This window comes from Rhinolophus sinicus, linkage group LG18 (assembly GCF_036562045.2).
Source record: "Rhinolophus sinicus isolate RSC01 linkage group LG18, ASM3656204v1, whole genome shotgun sequence".
Taxonomy (NCBI): domain Eukaryota; kingdom Metazoa; phylum Chordata; class Mammalia; order Chiroptera; family Rhinolophidae; genus Rhinolophus; species Rhinolophus sinicus.
Window position 1 is genome coordinate 12,898,735 of NC_133767.1, and position 23,244 is coordinate 12,921,978.

Below are 23,244 nucleotides of genomic sequence, written 5' to 3' on the forward strand. Positions count from 1 at the left end.
CTGGCCCTGCCCACCCGCGGAGAGCTGGCTGCATATTGTCACGTACAGGACGCAGCCACTCTTGCTGTCATATTGCCAGTGACAAGCCCCTCCTATAGCATGACTTTCCTCAGGTCTATCCCGGCCCTTCCTACCGCAGCGGGGAGCACCGCTGTGTCACAGGCTGCCTAGTTTCACTCTAGCATCTCAGTATTTGGGCAGAATGTTCCATGTGCAGCCAGGGAAGAGAAGCCTCTCATTGGACCCCAAGGCCAGGGAGCTGGGTCTCCCCAAGAGCTAAGCCCCTCACCAGAGTCACAGCAGGTCCTGGCAGGACAGACCTGACAGCCCGTGGGCTGTGTCTGGAATCTTGCATTTCAATTCCTACCCGTCCTGCTCTCTCAGCACCTGCCCCTCCCAACCCTTCCAGCGCCCAGCAGTGGCGGCACCCACAGGATCAGAAGGAAGTCCCAGAACAAGACCTCTGGGTGCTGCAGTGTGGGGTGGGTGACACCAGAGCCAGAGCCAGAGCCAGGCACAGGGCAGTCAGAAGTGGTCTCATCAGGAGGCCCAGCTTCTGACACGTCCAAGACAGATACCATCTTTGCAACTCACTTTTATTGTTTCTTTATAAACTTCCTCTCACATGGAGGAATATATTGTTATAGTCATTAGCTTATCTCTTTTTTTAAACTCTATGCTAACAGCAATGGAGCCAAGAGGAGGAAAAACATAAGCTACGATAGAAAGGCACTTAGAACCTGTTAAAATACTGATATCCTGGAATGTGCAACAACAAACCGACAACAACAACACGTACACCGGCCCTCTCGAGCCTGGTCTATCACTGAGTCACATGCTGAGCTAATGTCACCTTCCAGTGCCCTGTTCCTCTGCTCCCTGGGCTCGAGTCTCAAACCCCTCACCCCACAACTGGGGACTTAAGGGCCTGGGGCCCGTAATGGGGGTGGAGGTGCCTGGGTCCTGGGTGGGGCCCGAAGAAAGGAGGCCAGCTCCTTCCTGCTTTGCTCACAACCCCTTCGAGGGGCAGAGCCAGCATTGCCGGGCCCTGTTAGGGCCGGTCAGGGTGACCCCTCTGGGACAGAAGGGCAGTCCAGGAAAGGGAGGGGTCAGCAGAGCTGCTCAGAGGAACCGCAGGGCTGCTAAGGACCCCGCTGCTGTGCCACAGCTCCCTTGTTCTATAGCCAGGAAAGGGCGGGCTTGCTCAAAGGCCACGGACAGGGCAGGCCAGGCCGAGGAGCCAGAGCTCCTGATGGCCAGGCCAACACCTCCCAGATTGCACCAGGCCACCTCAGGGCTCAAGGTGGGAAGAGCACGCGCTGCATCTGCAGGGCCTGGTGGGAGAGCCCACCAGGTGGAGTGTCAGCTCCTTGGCTTACTCCAGCCCTTGGGAGTCAAGGGGACACCTAGAACAGGCTCAGCTGGGAGAAGCCAACGGTGTACCCCGAGTCCGGACTAGTTCCTCCACTTTCCCCTCCCAGGTGCAGGAGCCGGCCTCCTGTGGCTGTCCGCGGCTGCTTCACTGTCCCCCAAGCCTAGGGCCTCCGTCCATGGTGCCCAGCACTGGCCTGAAGCCCTCCCTCACCTGTGTGCTGCCTATGATTTGCACCCCCAGAATGAGTGCATCCCAGCCTGGGGTCATCCCTAGCCAGCCTCCCGTCTCCTGCCAGCTTGCAGGCTTCTGCAGCCCTTTGTGCAAGGAGGCACTGCCCAAGGCCAGGCCCCCCCACCTGTTCCCTGAGCCGGGCAGACCCGAGGTCCTGGCACCTCCCCTTCCCACACTCCAGGGCTCCTTAAAAGGCAGAGGGAGGAGGCCCAGTGGAAAAGGGGCAGCTGAGTGGCCAGCTGTCCCCTCACCTTAGAGAGCATCCTTCAACCAAGAGAAGGGGCTAACCCTCCGGCAGTGCTGGCTTTCAGACAGATAGGTGAGAGCGGGCAGAGCGGGCCTCCCTCTCCGAGCGGGAGGCACCTTGTCGTAAGGATAAGGTGGCTCTTCCTGTGGCTTTGCTGGTGCCTGCGTCTGTCTTGCTCTCCCTCTGGAGGGTGGGCCAGAGGGAAAGGGGTCCAAAGAGCCCCCAGAGCAGGGGCCTAGTGAGGCTAGGCAGGAGGGGTGGGGCTGCGATCCTGGGGCTCCCTGTCACAGCTCAACACGTGAAGGGGTGCAGAGGGAGCCCTGCACCAGCAGGGAGGGTAGATGCCACCACCCCATCTGCCCCCACTGCTGGGATGGGCTGGCAGGTGGACAAGGCAGGGAGGGAGGGCGACCTGCCCAGGTTGGCCACGGGGTGAGGGAGGCACCAGGGTGGGGGATGGGACAGGGGACTGAGGTCCAGAGCTGAGCAAGGCCTCAGCACCCGGGAGCTCAGCTCTCCCTGGCCGGCGGCAGTTCTCCCTCAGGAGCAATGACCTAGCACCATCCTTGCTGCCCAGCTTGTCCAGGGCTAGGGTTGCTGGGGGGGCGGGGGGGGCGGGGGCACAGCCAACCAGGCCCCAGGGGCAGGAGGACATTATTGCTATTTCGCAGAAGAGTTTCTGTTCGTCGGGGCTGGGCCAGGAGCTGCTGGCGGTTGTGGGTAGCTGTCCCCGGGATGGGTTCAGTTCACCACGGCCGGTTTCAGTAGCACAGAGCCCGGTGGGATGACCACCCAGCCAGGGGCCAGCGCCTCTGGGCTGCTGGCTGCTGAGTTGACACCAGTGGACAGGTCCAGCACCGTGCCCGGCAGCAGGGGGAGTCCATCTGGGCTGGGCCGGGAGCGGCCACTGTCAGTCCTCGCCAGGGGGGTCTTGCGGCCCTCCATGCTGAGGGCTCTGGCCGGCACTGCCCCACGCCCCTTTTCCCCCTCGGCCTTCCCACCTGCGGAGCCAGCCAGGAGGGAGACCACAGGCAGGCCCAGTCCGCCTGCCCCAAAGGGCGAGGGTAACAGTGGGTTCTTGGCCAGATTAAGGGGCAGAATGGGGCCTGGCAACCCAGGGCCCATGCCTGCCGCACCCCCACCACCTCCACCATTGCCACAGGCCAGGGCACTGAGGTCGAGGGGGCCAGGAGCCAGGGGTAGGGGCAGGCCAGGCAGGCCGGGGCCTCCAAAGAGGGCAGCAGGGTTGGGGATGATGATCTGGGCCCCGCTGACGTAGGGGCTTCCGTCGGGGGTGGGCAGCGGTGGTTTTGGGGGCGGGCGCAGTTGCAGAAGCTCCTGCTGCTCATGGGACACGAAGTGGCCATGGGCCTTGATGTGCTTGCGCAGCGAGCTGGGGTCCGTGTAGCGCTTGTGGCAACCGGGCATCTTGCAGTAGTAGGGCTTGTCCACATAGTGGGTGCGCGTGTGCTTGAAGCGGTCGCTTGAGTTGGAATAGCGCTTGTTGCAGCCCTCGTATGGGCAGACGTAGGGCTTCTCACCTGTGGGCAGGGCCGGTGTGAGGGGTCTCCCAGCCCAGTGTCCTGCCCCCACGCAACACCCACTTGGCAGCCCCCCAGGTTCCTCACCCCAGACCAAAATCTTGAGAGCACAGGCTGTCCAATTTGGGGCGCGGTGGCTCCACCACCTGGCACAAGATTTGCCCCAGGTGTGGGCAGTGGGCACAGCCACTGAGAAGCTAGCCTGGTCACCCCCAGAACCGCCATGGCCCGACTGTGTGCTATGTTTCAAATTGTGGGTGACAGTGACCACTTCAGCAGGTGAACCAATGAACCTGTATAGACTTCCATAAAGCCCCTACTAGGGGCAAGTCCACTGTGAGTACTACGTGAGTGCCAACTACCCTTTATGTGGCCCTTCCTCCGCAAAATGGCTCCAGATTTACTAAACGTCGGCTCTGGCACTGACCGGGACGGAACCACCTGAGACTATGGACCTTTGAAGTATGGCCAGTCCAAATTGAGACATGCTACGAGTGTAAAATTCACACCAGATTCTGCAGACTTTGTACGAAATGAAGAATTGCAGTGTCTAATTGATATTTTTAATATTGAAATGATAACACTTTGGACATACTGGGTTCAAGGAAATATATTATAATTCATTTCACCTATTTCTTTGTAATTTAATGCAGCGATTAGGAAATTTAAAATCAGGTGTGTGGCTCTGTTGCTCAGTGCTGGCCCTTCTGTGTGCTGGGGTATGGTGAGGAATGAAGCAGACACACTGGCTGCATCCACAAGTACCATTAGTCAGAGGATCTTACAAACCCAACAAAGCTGAGTGTGACCCAGGAAGGTCTGTCTATGCTCCCATATATGGAGGGTCTGACCCACAAGAGTGTCATCCCCAGCAAATGGCACTCGAAAAGAGACCGGTGAACAACGCGACGCATCCCTCATCTGTTGGAGGCTCAGGGACGACTGGCACTCCACCATGGGCAGCCTGTCCAACCGTCACCCTCCGGCCGCGCCTCTCACCTGTGTGAGACCGGTTGTGTATCTTCAGGTTCTCCAGGCGGGAGAAGCTCTTACTGCAGGTGGGGCAGCGGTGCGGCTTCTCATTGGTGTGCGTGCGGATGTGGATAAGCATCTTGTACCTGCTCCAGGGAGGGCACAGAGCACGGCTCAGCTCGCTGGACACTATGCCCCTTCCCTTCCACCCACTCTCGCCCTCCCTCACCTGGCGTTGAAGCCTCGGCCGTGACGAGCACATCCCTCCCAGTGGCAGCAGTACCCTGCGTCCTTCTCGGGCTTGACGTGGTAGTCGTTGACGTGATCCACCAGGTCTTGCAGGAGCTCAAAGAGCTGGTTACACTGCAGGGCCGGGGAGGGTTCTGAGCACATGTAGGGGCACCCACCCCGGACCCTGCCCCACTCTTCCAGGCCCCCACTCACCTTGGCCCAGCGACACACCAGCTGCTTGGGCAGGGGTAGTTCTGGTGAGAGGCACTTGTCCTTAGGGGTAGTGAGGAAGGAGGAAGCAGGCAGGTGCAGGGCCCCCCCGGAGCCCAGAGGCAGGAAGAACTGGAAGGAGCTGGGGACGCCGTCGAGGTAGCGCAACGGCTGGAAATCCTGGCAGGAGAGGGCGATGGTCAGAGTTGGTCAGTACCCGTTGGGGCCGGCAGGCCCAGACACCCTCTGTCTCCTGTAGCAGGTTGAATTGTGTCCCCTACAAGGATATTTCCCAGTCCTAACCGTCTCCCCCTCCCCCTGTGTACCTGTGTGTGTGGCCTTATTCAGAAATAGGGTCTTTGTAGATGTAATCAAGTTAGGAGGTCAGACTAGACTGGGGTGAGCGCTAAATGCAGTGGCCAGTCTTCATGAGAGAAAGAAGGAGGTTTGGACACAGACACACAGGGAAGGCTGTGTGACGATGGAGGCAGATCGGAGTGACATGGCTACAAAGCAAGGATCGCCTGGAGCTACCAGAAGCTGGAAGAGGCAAGGCAGGATTCCTCTCTAGAGCCTGCCTCCAGAAGGAACCAACTCTGTCGACACCTTGATTTTGGACGTCAGCTTCCAGAACAGTGAGAAAACATTTATGTTGTTTTAGGCCACCCAGGTGGTGGTCCTTTGTTATAGTGGTCCCAGGAAACCAATATACCATCCCTTTCCAGAACCCGCACCCCCTCCTTACCGGGGCGGTGGGCACTGTAGGCAGGTCCCCATTGCCTTGACGCTCAGGGGACAGCGAGCTGCTGCCATTGGGAGAGTCCAGCCCAGAGGGTGGCGACAAGCTGAGGTCCACCAGAGGGGCCGCTGTAAAGCGTCCTTCCACCTTCTCAGGGAACTTGGGGTTCAGCAGGAAGCCTAAAAGACAGGCACAGTTTAGGGGTGCTGGAGCCATTGGTCCTCATCAGCCAGGCCCTCCCATCTCTGAATCCCTCACTGTGACCCTAGAAGCAGACCCCAGCCAGGCCATGTTCCCAGACCACCCTGGGGCTCCAGGCTTCTGACAAATGTGACCTCTGCCATCATGAGAGCTCGGCCATTGGTTGACATGAGAAGGAGGAAGTACCCATTTTACAGATGCAGTAATCTGGTACACTGAGTGACTAGGAACTGGAAGCCAGGGCCCCTAGCTTCCTGTCACATTTCTAACTTTCCCTGGGCCCCTTCTGCCTCACTGGACCCTTCTGTAAAAATGAGAGGTTTGGGCTGGGCCGCTTCCAGAGCCTTCCAGCTCAGATGTGGTAGATACGGTTTTCCGGCACACTAGAGGCAGAGCAGAGGACCTGAGCCCTAAGCATCCCTACAAGCACTTGCTGGGCTTGGTCCCCAATCTCTACTGACCTGGTTGGCCGCCCACAAAACCCAGGAGTTGGGCCTTTCGTTACTACATGTGAACCTCCACCATTCCACATTCTCCCAGAGGCCTCAATTTGAACCCTGGCTCTGCTGTTCCAGCTTTATAAACCTGGCAGATCAGTTTCTTCCTCCCAGGGACAATGTCACCTCCAAAGGTAAACTGCTGGGAGGATGAAGAACCAGAGCGTAGGCGCGCTCTAAGCTGGAAGCTGTGGTTATGTCCTGGTGGACACACCTTGGACATTCTCCATCAGGGCCCGGAGACTGTGGCCCGGCCTGGGTGCAGTACCTGAGGGCGGGGAGCCCGGGGAGCCCGGGGTGGGGCTGTCATCCACCAGGCCCAGCTCCCTGTGCAGAGTTCGGTGCCGGACCACACTCAGCGTCCTCTCCCGCTTTTCTCTCGCCGCCCGGAGCTTGGTGATACTCAGCTTCAGGTCGAGCGGCTCGTCCAAGGAGTGCATGGTGATGCGGGGCTGGGGTTGGCCGTGGCAGCGGGCCGTGGGGCGCTCCCAAGCTGGTATTCAGGCAGGAACCTGAGGGAGGACAGGGCCAGGCTGTGACAGTGCCCCAGGCTCCTCCTCGGGCTGCACCCGTTAAAGCCCACAGGACAGGGGGGCAGCGGGTGTGCAGCAGTGTGAAGGCTGTCTCCTCAGAGAAGGAGACCCTCCGAGTGGCCTGGCCAGCAGGTATCATAGCACCAACCACCTACTCAGGGCTTCCATGTCCACTTCCCACAAGTTTTTTCTGGGAGGCAAAGCTCAGAGAGTCCATTTTGCCATGAGACAGTGTTAGAGACACTGCCTCAGGTCCCAGAGCTAGGAAGTGGTAGAGCTACCAGATTCAAAGCCAGATCTTCTCCCTGGAAATAGCCAGCCAAGTCCCAAAGGTCATTTCTGACCAAGTGGCAAGTCATGCCTGGGACACATGCCTGGTTAGAGCCAGAAGACCCAAAACCAAGCCAGAGGAGCAATAAGGGTCCTCCATGGTGGCCCTGCGTTGTCCTTAGCTACTGACTGCAGAGTGCCCACTGTGCCGGGCCCCAGGGGCAGCTGTGGTCGCCTCTGACAGAACGAGGCTGAGAGTTTACTGGGCAAAGCTGAGCAAAGCTTGGCCCCAAGGGATGGGGGTACAGACAGGTGGCCTTGCCAAGTGAGGTCAGGAGAGGTGCCAACAGGCGTGGGGAGCCAGAGGGCTCTGGGCTGCCACCAGGGGGCAGCGGGGGACTGTGGCCCAGCCCGGCCAGCCAGGGGTAGGGTTGGAGGGAAATGAGCCAGCTCTGTCTGGTGGTTAGTAAAATATATACATACATCATTTTTTACTGGTCATGATATTCTTTTACTATGAGTTCTCATGCTGGAATTTTCACCATTTTCTTAGAATGTCTCAATGGTGTAGTTTCCTTCACATAAATGACCCAAGAGCAAGGTCAAGTCTTTATTCCAAATCAAACGTCTTAGAGCAGCACTCTTTTCACGTGTGGTGAAATAGTCACAGTGTTTCCTTGCATTTGTTAATTGAGACGATTACACCCTGAAAATCTATCTGCTAAACAAGCCAACATTATGAGATATTCCCGGCTATTCACTGAATCCAGGTTTTCATAATACAGAATATCCCCATAACCACCATGTGGTAAAAGACTGGTTTGTCTTCTTGGGGACCAGTGTTGCGCAGGTGCAGGCAGGACAGGGGAGGGCATCCCCTGCTCATCTTTTCTCCAGGCCAAGCACCTCAGCAACTTTAAACAGGTTCTGAGCCCTGGCTTATGGGTCTCCCAGGACAAGCTCCACTTGTGCCAAGATCCTCCAAGCACACAAGGAACAAGGACCTTCTGCTTCTGGGGGCACATCCCAAGACCCCACCAGCACATGGCTAATATCAGACTCTCTGAGCCCAAGGGGGACTGTGTTACTAGAGCACAGGTGGCTGCACTTGGCCATGGGACCCAGGTCTGTGACTTGACTTGTCCCTGTTAAACTCCACCAGGTGAGAGCCCTCAGGTCTGTTTGGATTTGCCCCCCCCCAGGCCATGCACAGGCCAGGAGCTCCCAGCGATGCAAGAGGGGCTGGGACCAGAGTGCCACCCTGTCCTTCAGAAGCTCCAGACCCAGGCGGGCAGGTGAGTGGATGACAGTGATGGATGGACTGAGGCCCCTCCACTCTCCCTTTGGCTAGGGGAGGAGCTGCCCTCTGCCTGACCCACTCCCCAGTTATGTCTGTCTGTGTGTCTGCCTGTCCCTCCTCCACCTGTTTATTTTTAGACACAGGCCCCGTCCAACCTCCCTGAAGCTCCTCTGTGCTAGGAGCCTGGAAGGAGAGGAAGGAAGTAAATATTTATGCTGATTAAGAATTCAGGAGCCAGGAAGGGCTGGTGGCCTGGTCCTTGGCTGGCCTAGGGCCACAGGCCTCCCCACAGCCTCCATCCTCCAACCCCAACCCGACCTTCCAGAGAAGGGCACTATGGGTAAAGAAGTTTGGAACTGGGAATTCAAGTTGACATTGACTCTCATAGTGATGCTTCCCAAGCAACATCCTTGGCACCTGCCCCACTGCTTTCCCCCTGGGCCCTGGGTCACCTTGTGCTGAGGACCCGCAGGAGATACTACCTCAACTCAGAATCAGGGAGGGCCCCAAGAGGAGCCTGTCTCCCAGGGCGGGGCCAGACACAGGGCAGAAGATGCTGGTTATCATGAGTTACATCAGGTGATGGCTGACTGGCCTCCGTGTTATCATAGCCAGTCTCAGGGTTCCAGGCCCTGTTGTCTGCCCCTTTGGCCTCCAGAGAGCGTGACCCTAGCTCTCACCCGTGCCCCCCACCGCCCTTCATCCAGCCCAGGAACAAAGAACAGAGCTGCTGTCGGTGAGGTGGAAGGGGACACTTTGAGGTTGGCCAAGGAGTGGGGTCACAGGCGTTTTCCCCTGGGGGTGGGGGAGGGAAATTGAGGTGGGGCCAGCCTAGGGTGGGAGTGCTGGGAGCTGTGGGTTTGGGGGCGGCTCCTTCCTCCTTTCCCAGGGGTGGGGAGGCTGGGCCTCTGGGCTGGACTCCGGCTTCCATCAGAAGGAACCCCTGGGCAAAACCCAGGGGCAGGAAGTTGGGGGGGGGGGTGTCTCTGGGGACTGGGCCTTCTGATTAGGGTGGAGTGCTGGTTTGGAACTGGGAATTCAACCAGGGAGGTGGGGAGAAGGAAGACCTCCGAAGGGCGGCTGCCTGCTGAGGGTGCAAGATTTTTAACCAGTGGTGGGGCCAGCAGTGGGTGGAGGGCCATGTGTCTCCTACACCCCAGTGCGGGCACTCAGCAGGAGCCCCCTGGGTGCAGCGTGGAGATCCTACCTCGCCCCCTGCGCCCTCCCCCCCACCCCCCCACTCCCCCGCACTGCTAGCTCCGAGATGCGACTCCACCCTGCTGGCGTGGGGTTGTGGGGTGCCGGAGCGCGCCCGGGGAGGACTGGACGCCGGGTGGGGAGGTCGCACCAAGGTGGTCGCGTTTCCGCGCGCCTGCGCCCGGGCTCCAGCTGCAAAAGGAACTAATTAGAGCAGAGGGCGTACCGGGACGACTCAGGGACCACCAGGGCGGCGGGGGCGGGGCGGGGGTCATCCCGGGGTGGGCCGCGCTGGCCCTCGGGCTCGGCCCCCGCCCCTGCGCACCCTCCCCGCGGGCCGGCCCGAGACAATGGCCGCTATTGTGCGCTGCTGGCCGCGGAGCAAATGCCCCCAGCTGCAGCGCTGGTCGAGCCCCTCGCCTTCCGGGCCTACCTGGAGGCCCCGCCCACTCTCCGTGGGTACGGTGAACGCCAGGCGGGCCCTCACCCTCCAACTGGCGGGTCGATATTTGAGGAAACTGAGGCCCAGAAGAAGCACTGTCTCCTCCAGGGCCCTGTGGCTGGTGTGGAACGCATCCGTTAAACACCTACCGTGTAGCACCGTCTGTCCATGAATTCTCTTAACCTTCTAAAACCTCTACTGTGAATAGGTGGCAGTCATGTCCCCTGTCATACAGACGGGGAAACTGAGACTCAAGTCTACCAGGCTACTAGGAGCCGCCCGGAATCTGCTCTGGATAAAGCCCCTTTCCCTCTGCTTAGGGAGGGGTGGGGAACTGGCCCTGAGCCTGGAGGGGGGCCCACCACACCCATCCTAAGTACTCAGGGTCTCCTTGGCAGAAGCAGGGAGAAGGCAGGGCCCTCTGTAAGATGAGGGCTCTCCCTGCCCACCTCACAGCAGACTGGAGCCAGGTGTGTGACCACCTGTGTACCAGCACTGTCAAGGGCAATGTGAGGGATACCCTGAAACTGCCCTTTGGTCAGCTGTGGCCTGCCCAGCCTAGGACTTGGGGACGGGTCCAAGATGCAACTCAAAAGCCCATGTGACATTCTTGATATTGAATGGAACGGGGTGCTCTGGGTACCCCCATGTCTGGTGACTGGGACCATCACTTCACCATGCTGGTCTTACAGGTGGGGAAACTGAGGTCCAGAGGGGCCTCAATCCCAGATTACACAAGTGGGTGGCAAGCCAGGACTGGAAGCCATGGGTGAATATTACACAACATTACCAATAGCCAAGTGTCGACAGTTGGACAATGTGCCAGCACCTCTTACAACAGGTGCTGTTCATCCCCATTTTACAGATGCAAAAACTGAGGCTCAGAGAGTTTAAGTGACCTGTCCAGGGTCACACGGCTTGTCTGTGGTAGAGCTTGGTTTTAAGCCCAGGTGAGTCCAGAAGTATTGTTCACCATTAGCCCCTCTTGTGCCCAAGATAAGGGGAGGGGCAGGCAAAGGGGCTCAGGCTTGGCATCCCCCCCACCTGCCCTGGTTTGTGGGAACTGGGTGCAGAGTATAGGATGGGGCAGCAGGCTGTGGGTGGGTGCTGGAGAGGCCCACTGAGGGGCAGCCAAAGGGAGGCTTGGAGAGTACCAGGCAGATGTACTGCCAAAGCAAAGGGCCCCACAGCCCTGCATTCCTGGGAACCACTGCAGCTCCACCTTCCTCCACAGCCCAGAGGCAGGGGCTAGGGCAGGGGCAGGCCTCATCCTGGGGTGGGGTTGGGGGGAGGGTGCTTCCTGACCAGGCAGCAGAGCAGAGCTCCAAGTATGGAGTCCACCACTGGGTCTCCAATGTGGCTCTTGCCACTTCTGGCCCATGTGACTTAGGGCAAGTCACCCCCCAGTCTTCACCTCTAAAATGGGAAGATAGTAGTTATAAGCCATCCCCATTGGGTTTGGGGGAGAAATCAATGATGCACATCCAATGATTAATATTTCCCATTAATATGCAATATTCAGCACCTAGAACAGTGCTGGGTGCATAGTAGGTACTTAATCACACTTGTTGAATGAAGTGTCACCATCTCGGAGTTCCCCAGCCTTTGGCCAGTCTAGAGCTGTGAGGACAGCTGAGTGGGGGAACTGGCGCTCCCTGCTGTACCCACACACTCCACTCACTGCCCTCGTGGGGAGCACCTGGGCTTTGGTTTAGTTTGTAACTAAACAAGCATGGGCCCCTCAGAGGGCCTCAGGCCTCTCCTGTCCTGTGGATCGGCCACAGCTGACCATGGTCACCTTCCAGAGCTTGGCTACATCAAAGAAAGAACACTGGGAGGCCCCAGCAGACCTCCTCCCAGGATGCAGGGGAAGGGCTTATCCTGTGAGGTCTCTGCCCAGCAGATCCCAGGAGAGGGGCCAGGGCAGGCAGCACTTCCTGGAAGAGCATGGGGTTCACCTTCCCTGGGAACCTCTTGCCCTCAGGCAGGCCCCTCCCCCATCCCCAGATGGGTGCTCAGCCAGCACCGGGGCCTCCCCAGATCCTCTGGGAGGGCAGACCCAGCTCTGGTGGGAGTGCAACCACCCCCAGGTGACCTAGCCAGGGCAGAGTTCTCTGCTCTAGGCTATGGGGGCCTCGGGAAAGGCCTCAGCTGGGCAGAACCTGTGCAGGGGTGTGTGTCAGGAGCCCCCACTTGGGCGTTTTAGAGAGCACTACCCAGAACCAGGCTACCTGGTTCCAGTCCTCTGTGTCCCTACCCCTGGTTATGAGGCCTCAGATGGGTCCCTGTCACCCCTCTGAGCCTTGATTTTCTCAGCCATAACACAGGCACCACAATAAAGTACCAGCTCATCCAGCAGGGTAGAGATTTGGGGCATCTGCAGGGTGCCCCTGGCCTAGTGCCTGGCATACAGCAGGTGCCAGCAACTGGTAACCCTGAGGATTCTTGTTCCCCACCCCAGGCTCGGGGTGCTCCACACAGTAACTTGGCCTGCCAAGGTCACCCAGATAGTTCAGGCAGCACTGAAGCTGGAAAGCATGCAGCTGGCTCCCCGCACATGCCTCCCCAGCCCCAGCTCTTCAGGAGATGTACTTCCTTCTCCAGTGCCAGCAGGGTGACACCAGGCTGGGGGCAGCAGCCCACACATGTACACTCATATAGATGTGTGTGCCCATCCAGCTGCAGGGGCCAGCCTGGCACAGAGGCCTCCCCTCAGCCTGGTGGCTCTGGGCGCCCTAGTGCGGCCCCCACCCCCTGCCGCCTGCCGCCCTGCAGCCACCTTTGCACAACTATGTCTGGTATTTTCCTGTCTGCCCAGCTTGGGGGGAGGTGGTGTGTGGGGCTAGGAGCACTGCCTGCACCTGGGCCTTGGCCAGAGGCGAGCCCGCCAAGCAGCCCCCACGCCTGCCCGCCTGCCCACCCGGGCTGGCAGGGAAGAGCTGGGCCCAGGCTGCCCAAATCCCTGGGAGGGGCCGGCACCAGGGAGCCAGACGGGGACACACACCCAGCGAGGCCTAGACAGAGGCAGCCCGGGCACACCAGGCAGCAGTGCCACTCGTGCTGGGCGGTAGGGCTGGGCACTCCACCAGCTCCCTGGGGCCAGCAAAGCATTGGTCAGTGTCCACAGGACATGGACGGGCATGCACAGCACCCCCCGACATCCAGGCATATGCATTGTGTCACACCTGTGCACACACGGGACACACTGCATATGGCAGATAACCAGTGTTAGAGTCCGGGACCCAGGAATCTCAGCTTACGGGGGGGAGACAGGATGAGACGTGCGGCCCACGCCTCCCACCACCCAGGACAGGCACCAGGCCCACTGAACAGCACCTGCCAAGTCCCAGCGGGAGGGGAGGCGGGCAAGGCAGGCTCTGGACTTTGGCCTTCCCTCCCTGCTTCATTTACCCCATCACTCAGTTATGCATTCCAACACCAGGTCCTCCACTTGGTTCTGGGGTGCCCACAGATGAGTGAGAATGAAGAGCACCCAGACTTCGGTGGGGGAAACGCGGGCAATGGAGAAACAGTGTTGGGGAGGGCTGCTCCAGCCGAGTGTGGGGGGCGAATCTGAGTCAGCCATGAGGACCTGGGGTGAAGTGGGTGGTAGTGGAGGGGGTGCTGGGTCCTAACAAGTTCTGCAGGCTGCACCAGCCATCATGCCTCCTGCTCACCCTCTCCATGCATCCTCAGCACCCTGCCAATTAGGTGCTATTCTCCACATCTTCCGGGTGGGGACACTGAGGCTCAGGGTCGCTCAGTCACCTGCCAAGCTCACAGAGCTGTAAGTAGCACAGTTGGCTTCACCTCAGGGCCAAAGCCCACACTCTTTCTGGGCCCAATGCTTCAGGGACCTGGGGGTGTGGCCCCAACTGACCGACAGAGAACCTGCCTGTCATTCAGCAGCGGAGGAGGCCCCGGGGGAGGCTGGGCCAGAACCTGGAGGGCACTGGGCAGCCATGGAGTGCTCTGCACAGAAAGTGCCATCTTCCTTTCCAGCCCAGAGTCTCCTGTCCCCAGGCTCTCCCCTGCAGCATCTCCTTTCTCATGATTCCGGGCCTCCTTTAAGCCTTAGGCTCATGTCTTGAGTGCCAGCTCCTGCTTTACAATCTTCCACGTTCCCCCTCATCTCCTCTAGCTGCCACTCTCCCTACCCCCTCCTTCAGCAAGTCTTCCCTGATTCACCCTGTCCAGCCTCAGCCTCTTGCAGCTGTACACGAGCTGTTCTTCCAGGTGCCTCAGAGCTGAGCACAGGACCTGGCTCTGGCCCACACTGCTGACAGCCGCATCCCGAGCCCTGCAACGGCCCTGTACCACCTGCCACACTTGCCCTGGCTCCAGGTCCTCACTAATACGTCACTAATGCCACAATGTCCCAAGTGCCCAGCCCTACACAGTGTCATATACGAGATCTGACAATTAAGTTTGCGAACTTGTTGCAACGATGTTTGCTGGGGAATTGTTCATTATGAATTTGTACCAACTGGATAAACAGTGAACCAAGTTTACTATTTGGAAGTGCTGAAAAGCTGCGTGAAAAAGTCAGACGATCTGAACTTTTCTCCAACAATTCATGGCTCTTGCATCGCGACAATCCACCAGCTCACACGGCACTGTCTGTGAGGGAGATTTTAGCCAGTAAACAATTAACTGTATTGGAACACCCTCCCTACTCACCTCATCTGGCTCCCAGTGACTTCTTTCTTTACCCAAAGATAAAGGAAATACTGAAAGTAAGACATTCTGAGGACATTCAGGACATCAAAGGTAATAAGATGACAGCTCTGACGGCCATTCCAGGAAAAGAGTTCCAAAATTGCTTTGAAGGGTGGACTAGGCGCTGGCATCGGTGCATAGCTTCCCAAGGGGAGCACTTCGAAGGTGACCATAGCGATATTCAGCAATGAGGTGTGTAGCACTTTTTCTAGGATGAGTTCGCAAACTTAATTGTCCGAACTCGTACACTGCCCCCTGACCTTCAGCACAAGATACTCACCCCTGCACCTGACATTTGGAGCCTCTTTCCAAGAAGGGAAACCTAGGGTTAGCAGCTCTGAGCCCTCTGGGGGTGTGGAAGAGAAGGCCTCATGGAACAAACCGCTGCCCTTCTCCCGTGGCCCCCACAGCGCTCATTCCTTCCACCAGCTTGAACTGGGCAACAATGCAAAGTGCTGGGTCTCAGAGCCAGAAGCCAGGCCTGCCCCAAGGTGACGTGGCCCAGGCTCTGGGCCTTGGTTTCCCCATCCATGAAAGGAAGGGGCTGGCCTCGAATAGCACTGGAGCTGGAGCATCCTCGCCATGCCCATAACAGCACCAATATACCAACCCTTCGCATTTCCCGGACACTTGGCATTCAGTGAATGTTTGCTGAATGAGTGAATCTACCTGTGGTGCCACCGGCCAGGGACAGAGGGACTTGCAGCCCAAAGAAGGAAGTGGTTTGCCCAACGTCAAGGTGAGAGGCAGGGCCTGGGCCATAACACAGAGGCTTCTGCCTCCCCGTCTGGCTCAAGGGACCCAGGAGCAGGACAAGGCTGGGGCGGCCGGCATTGTCTTGGTCAGGTGAAATGACCATCAGGGCCTAGTACCCCCATTTCATCTCCTGTAACTTCCACCCAGCACTGGCACAGAGCCCAACCCAGAACAGCCAGGCAAGACCAGGCCCAGCAGGAGCGCCAGCACGAACTCTGGACTCCACCCCATGCCCTTCTTCCCCACCACCCCACCCTCCCCTGCTTGTCCACTCCAGGCAGCAAAGCAAGTCCAGAAGCCAGGGAAGCCTCCAAACCCAAAAGGAAACACCCGCTGGGTAGGGCCCTGCCAAGCCTGGGCTGCTTCGGGCACTCACAGCCCAGGTCCATAGGACCCTGCAGGGTGGTCACTAGGTGTCCTCAGGTGGCACTGGGGGCTTGGTCTGGAGGAGGGTAGGGCTGGCAGGCAGACAGCCAACAGTACTGGGATGGGGGGTGTGACTTTAGAACATGCAGAACAATGGAGGGGCCCACGGTGGTGGGGCAGGGGGATATCACAGCTGGGGTCGGTCAGCCTGGAAGTGTGGGGGTGGGGGGCTCTGGACACAGTAGGCAGTAACCAGGGGAGAAATGGCTCAGGGAGTCTGGGACTTGCCAGTCAGACCCAGGTGGACATGGGGGTGAGGGGAGGGAGGCTTTCTCCAGACACAGCTGTCCCCCAGGTTATGCCTGTGCAGTGGGTAGGGGGGTGGGACAGGAGTGGAGCTGAGGGGATTCCCAGGCTAAATTGACATTTTAGGGGCCAGGGCCAGACAGCCCTAGGCTCCAGGCCCCTTCTTTCCTTTCCTGACCCCAGCTGACCCCAGGCCAAGCCCTCAAATCTCTGAGCCTCAGTTTCCCCCCACAAGGCAGCCAGCCTCCTTACTCCCAGGGTCCCAGTGGGGCATTGCATGTAAGCACATTGTGCAAATGGTGGAGACCCTTGGTCAGCTGGCAGGATTGTTTTCCTGGAGGCGCCCAGGGCTGACTCAGGCAGCTCAGTAGTCTCCTGGGGCCTTTATGGTCTCCCCACCCGCCCTTGGCCATGATTGGAGGAGGGGGCCAAAGGCTGGGTCTGAGTTCCCTCCCCAGGCAGCCATCTGCCAAGACAGGAGTATGTGTACACATACATGTCACAGGCTCACAGGTTGAGCCCTCTGTGGCATGTACTACCTGGCCTCTCAGGCAGTGCAGACAAAGGGCCTGAGGAGGCACCAGACCCCCCTCCCACCCCCAGTCATGGCCTGGAATTCTCAGCCCCCTTCCATCTCCTACCAAGGGCATCTGGAAGAGATGGGAAGACCCCCTCCATCAGAATCATTTCCCATTTCTGTGCCCCCCAGGCCCCTCCCAGCCTAGCCATCAGTTAACCAGAACCCTCCATCCCCTCTGGGAGGAGGAGGGGGCATGGAAGGCCAGAGCTCCCCCAAGAGGCTTGGAGAAACATCTCAGCCAGGAGTCAGACCTCTGGGGCTCCTTGGGGATTGGCTGTGTGTAGGCTCCCTGAGCTCCCCTGGAAGGGTCCCTGAGCTGGAAGGGAAAGGAGGGCCAGGGACCCCTGCAGACCTGGGCCAGACCTGGGCCATGGAGAGGTCTGGAACAGAAGCCAAAGGATGGATGCTTGGGACCCTGTGTGCATAGCTGCTGGGACCAGCTCAGGCTCCCCTCAGGAACAGGGTCCCTTCTCATGCCAGGCTGGGAAACTGGCCATCAGACACTACTACCAACCCCAGCTGTAACAGACCCCGGGGAAATTGGGCCCCAATGCCCAGTGGCCCTTTTCCATCCTGAGCCTCAGTTTCCTCATTTGTCTAATAAAGATCAATAGATCGCTCTCACAAAGTTAATGTGGAAATTTCAAGTGACAGATATCACCTCCAAAGTCCACCCAGCCATTGGAAGGCATTGTGATTTTTTTCAGGAATTTGTTTCAAGGCATTCCCCCATGATACTCCATCCCTAACCCATTTCGCCCCCCACCCCGTCCCTGGGGACCTAAGATGGCATTTGTATTAGTTGCCAAGATAGCAAAGGTGTAGGGGGCTACGTGGGAGCCAGAGGAGAAATCTGGGTCTACTGCAGGCTGTGCCCCTGCATGAGACCCACCCCACCCCACCCCCACTCCCTTAGCAAGTCCTTTCCTGCCCAGCATCAAAACAGTTGCACCAACCCTGGCCAATCAGCAAAGCTCTAGAGGTCCTAGTTGACAATGAGTCCCCACCTGGCCACTCCTGAATTAGAATCCTCCAGGGTGGGGCTGAGGCATCCACCTTAGACTGGTCAGATGTGTCCCAAGGGCCTTGAAGGAGCTGTGTGGTACCCCACACCCAGAGCTGGCAGCAGGCTGGGGCAAGACCAGGTGTCCTGGTGTTCTCAAAGAGGTGAACCCCCAGACACATGTCTGGGCCTTAGCCCCTCTCTTGGGCCCTGTTACAGACCCTGTGAGGGGAGACAACTCAGGTGGACTAGGGGAGAGGCACACCTTTCTGGCTGGCCCCAGATACCTCCTCACCGGCCAGCAATACTTCCCACCTCTGAGGAGGGCACTTGTCTGGGTGAAGGGAGGACCACCCAGTACCTTCCAGGCATTCCCGCTCCGGCCTCAGGCATCTGTGTGAAATATACAAGGACAATAATAACCCTGAAGAGAGGAAGCCTTCTCCCCAGCCTAGGAAAAGGCAGCCTCCCATCCCATTCCACCTAGCTCAGGCCTCTCTACTGCAGTCTGAATTTCCCACTTAGGTGAGGGGCCTCCCTGGGACATTGGAGGGGAGAGCTGGGAGCACAGTCTTCTCTGCCCCACCACAGCGTCAGGGGCCCACCCCAAACACCTCCCAAAGAGCTCAATTGCAGGCCCCACTCCCCACATCTGGTCCCCGGCCACAGCTGTTGCCACCCTCCCTCATCCTGGGATTGCCCCAAACTCTGTCTGGCACCAGTCCCTGCCCCCTCACCCAAGTGGGAAATTGGGATTCCAGGCCAGTCTGGGTAGATGGAAACCCACATGGGAAAATGTCAGGAAAACACATGCAGCTCAGACCCTGGGAGGATTAGGTGGCAGAAGACACTCCCACCGCCTGCGGCCAAGGCCAGGCCAGGGAAGGAGGGGAGAGAGATGTGAGGAGGACGGAAAGGTGGGGCTGAGAGGGGTCCAGTCCTCCAGACAGGCTCCAGGAGGGGCCCAGGAGAGCTCTGTCTTCTGCAGGCCAGTTCACCCCCTCATTCTCCTTGGGCACGCCCAGTGAGGCAGCCAGGAGAGCCCAGGCAGAGGACATGGCTGTGGCTACCCATTTGCAGCTGGGCTTTTTAGAAACAACAAAAGCTTTGGGGGGACGCGGTTCACAAGATTGTTTAAAATGAGGTTTTTGGATGTCTGTGGCATGCAGTTATTCATACTGGCTCCACCCACGGATAATTGAGAGTTGGCTTTTGTTGGCCTTATCCCCTCTCTCACTGCCCCCTCCCCAGTTTTCTCATGGACTCTGGCACTCAGGAAGCTCATCTTGTTCGACCTCTTGGTTTGACAGATGAGGAAACTGAGACCCAGAAAGGGGAGGAGCCTGGCCCAAGAACCCCTGGGAGTTGGCCCAGCTAAGACTCAATTCCAGGACAGCAGACTCATGGGGGGGGCTTTTCCCACTCACCCTCCAGGCTGTGGTCCAGCTCCAGCGAATCCCCCAAAGCCACTCACCCCAAAAGCAGTGGTGCCTGGAAGTGGGGTGACTCACTGTCTGGCTTCCTAGGGCACCCCCTCCCCATCAGTGAGGGAAGGACTGGCAGGTGTCCTTGTGTAGAGAGCCAGGAGGAGGGAGAGGCCCCCCCAGGGGTCCTGCACCAGGGTCACTCAGGGGCCGAAGAGCCCCAGCTGGAGGGATTTAACACCAAAGGTCAAAGGTCATAGACAGGGAAGGGTGGGCAGGCATGGGGGGGTCAGAGGGTCAGCGCTAATAGCAGCTCCGGAAAAGGAGGGGGAGGGGAAGGGGCTAAGGAAAACAGGGCTGCTTTCAAGGGGTCCCCAGCCCCTATAAATTGTGCCCCAAACCCCTGGCACTCCCTCCTGCTTGGCAGGCTGACAGTGCCAAGCGCAGCTGAGGGGTGGGCTGTGAAATGGGCTGGGCTGAAGCAGGGAAAGGGGTATCCCAGGGAGTGGCCCCCAGGTGCAGCCCCTCCCACATGGCCAGGGCCAGCTGGGAGGCCCCGCCATGGCCCAGCCATGGCCCAGAGGGAAGAAGGAGGAGCAGAGGGAAAAGGCTCGGAGGTCATGAGGAGGGCTGTGTGGCTGGGCTGGAACAGCTGTGGCCCCGTGGCACCCGTGTGGGACTGGGGAGGGCTGGGTGGGTGGGCAGACCGAAGGGGCCAGTTTCCCCTTCCCTGGTTCTGGGGGCTGAGGAAGGCCCTCTAGGAGACACTGAGGAAACTCTGGGAAGCAGAGTGTCTCCAGCTGTGGGTGAAGCCCCACCTTTCCTCCAGGACCAGGCATGCTGGACCCTCAGGATGGCTGCCTCCCAGGACCACAGCTCGGGCCCTGTCCCTGGCCCAGACCAAGAACCACGGGAGCCCAGGCCTTGGCCAGGTCCTGGGCTGGCCTGGCTGCCCCTTCAGTGTCAAGCGTTCCCTTCAGAGCCAAGATCCTGGGCTGAGATGGCTGGGGGCCCAGGACTCCTCCCAGGATCCCGTCCCGCTTCCCAGGCCCCAGGGCAGGGCCGTGTAGCTCCCTGCAACCATCGCTGCCCGGGGTGGCCAGATCAGGCAGGCCCTCCTGGACAAGCAAACGGGCAGCATGCTGCCCTGCTGTGGCCTGAGTACCCGGCTGGGCAGGGCAGTATGCCAAGGCCTCCAGGTGCCAGCTTGGATTCCAGCCCCATCCCAGGGGGCCAGCGGGGAAGCAGGGCGCTGGGCATCTCCCTCCCTCCAGGTGCACCTGCCTCGCCCCCTCCCCTGCCCCTCCAGATCTTTCCTCCGTGGGGTTGGGTACCCCTGCCCTCCCCACTCTGCCAGGCCCTCTGCTGCACCCAGCCAGCAGAGGGGGAACAAGTGCTGGACTGGACTCCAGCTCTCTGTCCAAACGCGGCAGCACCCCCGTCCTGATCTTTAGGGACGCCTCCCTCCCCTGCCCAAGGAAGGGCCGGGTCTAAGCAGGGACAGCTGGGGGTAGACTTTCCGGGACAAGGGAGGAGACACCTTTCAAACCCTGTTCCAGAAACAGCCCCGGCGCAGTCGTGGGAAGGAGAAGCTGCCCAGCTGCCCCAGACAACTTCGTGCCCAGGCTCCGTGGCCTCCCTCTCATCCTGCAGCGCACCCCCACCGCGGCCGCCCAACTTCCCCGCCGAAGTTTGCTCCCGCCCCGGACCGGGCCGCAGCTCGGCCCGGCGTCGGGACGGAGGGAGGGCAGAAGGGAGGAGAAAGACATAGACAGAGGGACGGGGCCGGAGTGCCGGCGAGGGAGGGAGCGCGCGAGCCAGCGAGCGAAAGAGCGAGCGCAGGGGCCCCAGCGAGGGCTCACAATGGCCCGGGGCGAGGCGCGGACGCAGGAGGGGGAGGCGACCCACGAGCCCCGCAGTCCCCGCAGTCCCCGCGCGACAGGCAGAGCCCCCGCCCGGTCCCCGTCCCCACGGCGCGACGCCCGGGGGCTTCCTACCTCGGCGGCGGGGGCGGTAGGGCTCCCGGCTGCGGGCTCCGGCGGTCTGGGGGCGGCAGGGAGCGAGCTGGGGAGGGGCCGGAGCGGGCGGGGGCCGGGGCGCGAGGCTCACGGGGCGCGGGCTCCCCTGGCACGGCCGCCCGGCGCCCGGCCGCTCCGCCACATCTGCAGCTCCGGCAGGGAAGGTGGCCTCGGCGGCCGGGCCGGGCCGGGATGTCTTGCAGAGGGAGGGAGGAGGGCGGAGGGAGGCGGCGGGAGGAGGGACCGGCAAGCTGCGGAGGAGGGGGAGGAGGAGGGGCGCGGGGGGCGGCCGCCCTCCCTCCTCCCTCCCTTGCTGTTTCCCTCCCGCCCTCTCAGCAAACCCCTGTCTCTGCGGCGGCCCCAGGCCCGGGGCGCCAGCTGCCAGGCGGGGCATGCGCATCGGGGGGAGGGGGCTGCCGCGCTCCGGCGCTGGGCCGGGGGAGGGGAAGGTGAAGGGCCGCGCGGCGGCCGGCAGCGGGCACCGGGAGGGAGGGGGCACCCGGCTGCGGCCGGGCAGCGTGTTTCTCCCTCGACCCCATCTTCGGGTCCCCCCCCGCGGCCCCGCCCTCGGCCCGAGGGCAGCGCTAGGACACGGCCGGGAGGTGGCCCAGGGGTGGCGGGGGTGGGGGGGACGTCCCGCCCTCGGGGAAACCCGGGGAGGGGGCGGTCTCGCAGAAGACCGGAGGGAGGGCGTGCGGGCCCAGAGGCAAAGCCCCGAAGACCGGGAAGATGGAGGAGGGGGCGGGAGCCCCTCGCCTCCCTCCCGTGGGGTCACCTTGGCCAGGCCCCCCGCGGCCCTGGGCGGCAGGGAGGGCGGCCGGAATGCCTCTCTGCAGGCCCTGATTTCTCCGCCCAGCCCAGTTCCAGGAACGCGCGGGCAGCGCCCGCCGGGCAGAGGCCCCGGCTCGGGATTCGGGGCGGCGCACGCCGGGGTTCGAGGCCGGGTTCAGCGCCTTCCTCCCGTACTTTCCAGGCTGGTCCCTGCCTTGCCCTCGGCCTCAGTTTCCTTCACAGTGGAATAAGGACCTGGTCCGGACCAGAGCAATCAGAGCTTCCGCTCGGCCGCCGTCTTGGTCCCAGCCGTTGGGACAACATACATCCCCAGCCTGAGCGCCGCGGGATCCTTGGTTGCGACTGGCCCCTCAGCGCCCAGCGCAGTGCCGCTTAAAAAGTGGAAAGACGCGAGTGAGAAATCCCCGCACCTGCACCTTCTAAGTTGCTTTTTCCTCCTGATGTTGAATCCCGACTCGCGTTTTGTTTGGGCCAGTCTTGCTCTGCTGTCTGGTGGCAAACCTTGATTCAAAAGGAGCCCTGCTGCCTACCAACCTTGCCGCTACACAGTTGGCCTTGAGGAATCCAGCAGACAAAAAGTATCCTCCATAGGTGAGGCAGCTGCCTCCGGGCGTAATTCCGCCTTCATTCGCGTATTTCATGGCGCGATCTCTGCCAAAGCATGCAGCATCCCTAGCGCCTGGCACATAGTAGCTGCTCATGAACTGTTACGTGGACACACAGTAGATGCTCATATTTTGGGCAAATGGGTACATAGTAGGTGCTCATGACAGCTGCATGAATGGACAGAGTAGATGATTATGAACTGTTGGGTGATACAAGAAAGGCCGGTAGGCCCGGAAGGCGGTGATTTGTAGTTGACACTACCCCCACCTCACCCGGTTTCCCTCGTGTAGATAATGTGGAGTGAAGCTGGGTTAAACATTAGCTATAAGATGGGCCCGGGGGAAGGCCAGCTTCGTGACCTAGCACCTTGCAGGAGGGGGCTGTTAAGAGCCGACTCTTTGGGTCCACTGACCAGCCGGTGCTTGGGGAGGGGCGGAGGCTGAGGGACGATGAGCGCCCCCTCCCGGCCTCAGGGATCGCGGCGATTCAGCCCGCAGCGTGGCCCTGCCGCAGACCGCGTCACAACGTCTGACCTCTGCCAGGTCTTGCTCCATATGAAGGAATCCAGATGTATGAAACAGGTACACAAGGAGCTAATTTTATATCTGTTAAAAATGCTTACCGAGTGTTTGCAGGATGCCAGGCATTGTGCGACAGTGTGGACAAAGGACGACAACCCCAGCTGTCC

The 23,244-nt window shown here is 60.1% G+C and overlaps 1 protein-coding gene and 1 pseudogene across 5 annotated transcripts; one reads left to right on the forward strand and one right to left on the reverse strand.

The window, feature by feature from the left end:
• Window positions 1-577: 577 nt before the first annotated feature.
• GLIS2 (GLIS family zinc finger 2) lies at window positions 578-21,275 on the reverse strand. Of its 5 annotated transcripts, none has more exons than XM_074322622.1 (7): window positions 21,138-21,275; window positions 6,513-6,756; window positions 5,553-5,725; window positions 4,811-4,987; window positions 4,596-4,729; window positions 4,394-4,512; window positions 578-3,394 (listed from the first exon to the last, which is right to left on the reverse strand). In XM_074322622.1, exons 2-7 carry the CDS (start codon window positions 6,682-6,684, stop codon window positions 2,595-2,597), a joined length of 1,575 nt encoding a protein of 524 aa, XP_074178723.1. In that variant the 5' UTR covers window positions 6,685-6,756; window positions 21,138-21,275; the 3' UTR covers window positions 578-2,594. The 5 variants fall into 5 exon arrangements, with proteins under 5 accessions (XP_074178723.1, XP_074178722.1, XP_074178721.1 ...); XM_074322621.1 differs by having other exon boundaries at window positions 4,394-4,515; XM_074322620.1 differs by adding an exon at window positions 18,078-18,109 and having other exon boundaries at window positions 4,394-4,515; window positions 4,596-4,987; window positions 21,138-21,269.
• The window catches only part of LOC109436710 (uncharacterized), a 32,417-nt pseudogene continuing 18,136 nt past the window's right edge, over window positions 8,964-23,244 (forward strand).

Excerpts from the sequence above, each read along its gene's own strand:
- GLIS2 (XM_074322618.1), bottom strand. The coding sequence starts at position 6,684 with ATGCACTCCTTGGACGAGCCGCTCGACCTGAAGCTGAGTATCACCAAG. Across the intron at positions 5,726-6,512 it reads CCCGGGCTCCCCGCCCTCAG|GCTTCCTGCTGAACCCCAAG; the intron begins GTACTGCACCCA and ends CCTGTCTTTTAG. Across the intron at positions 4,988-5,552 it reads CTACAGTGCCCACCGCCCCG|GATTTCCAGCCGTTGCGCTA; the intron begins GTAAGGAGGGGG and ends CTCTCCTGCCAG.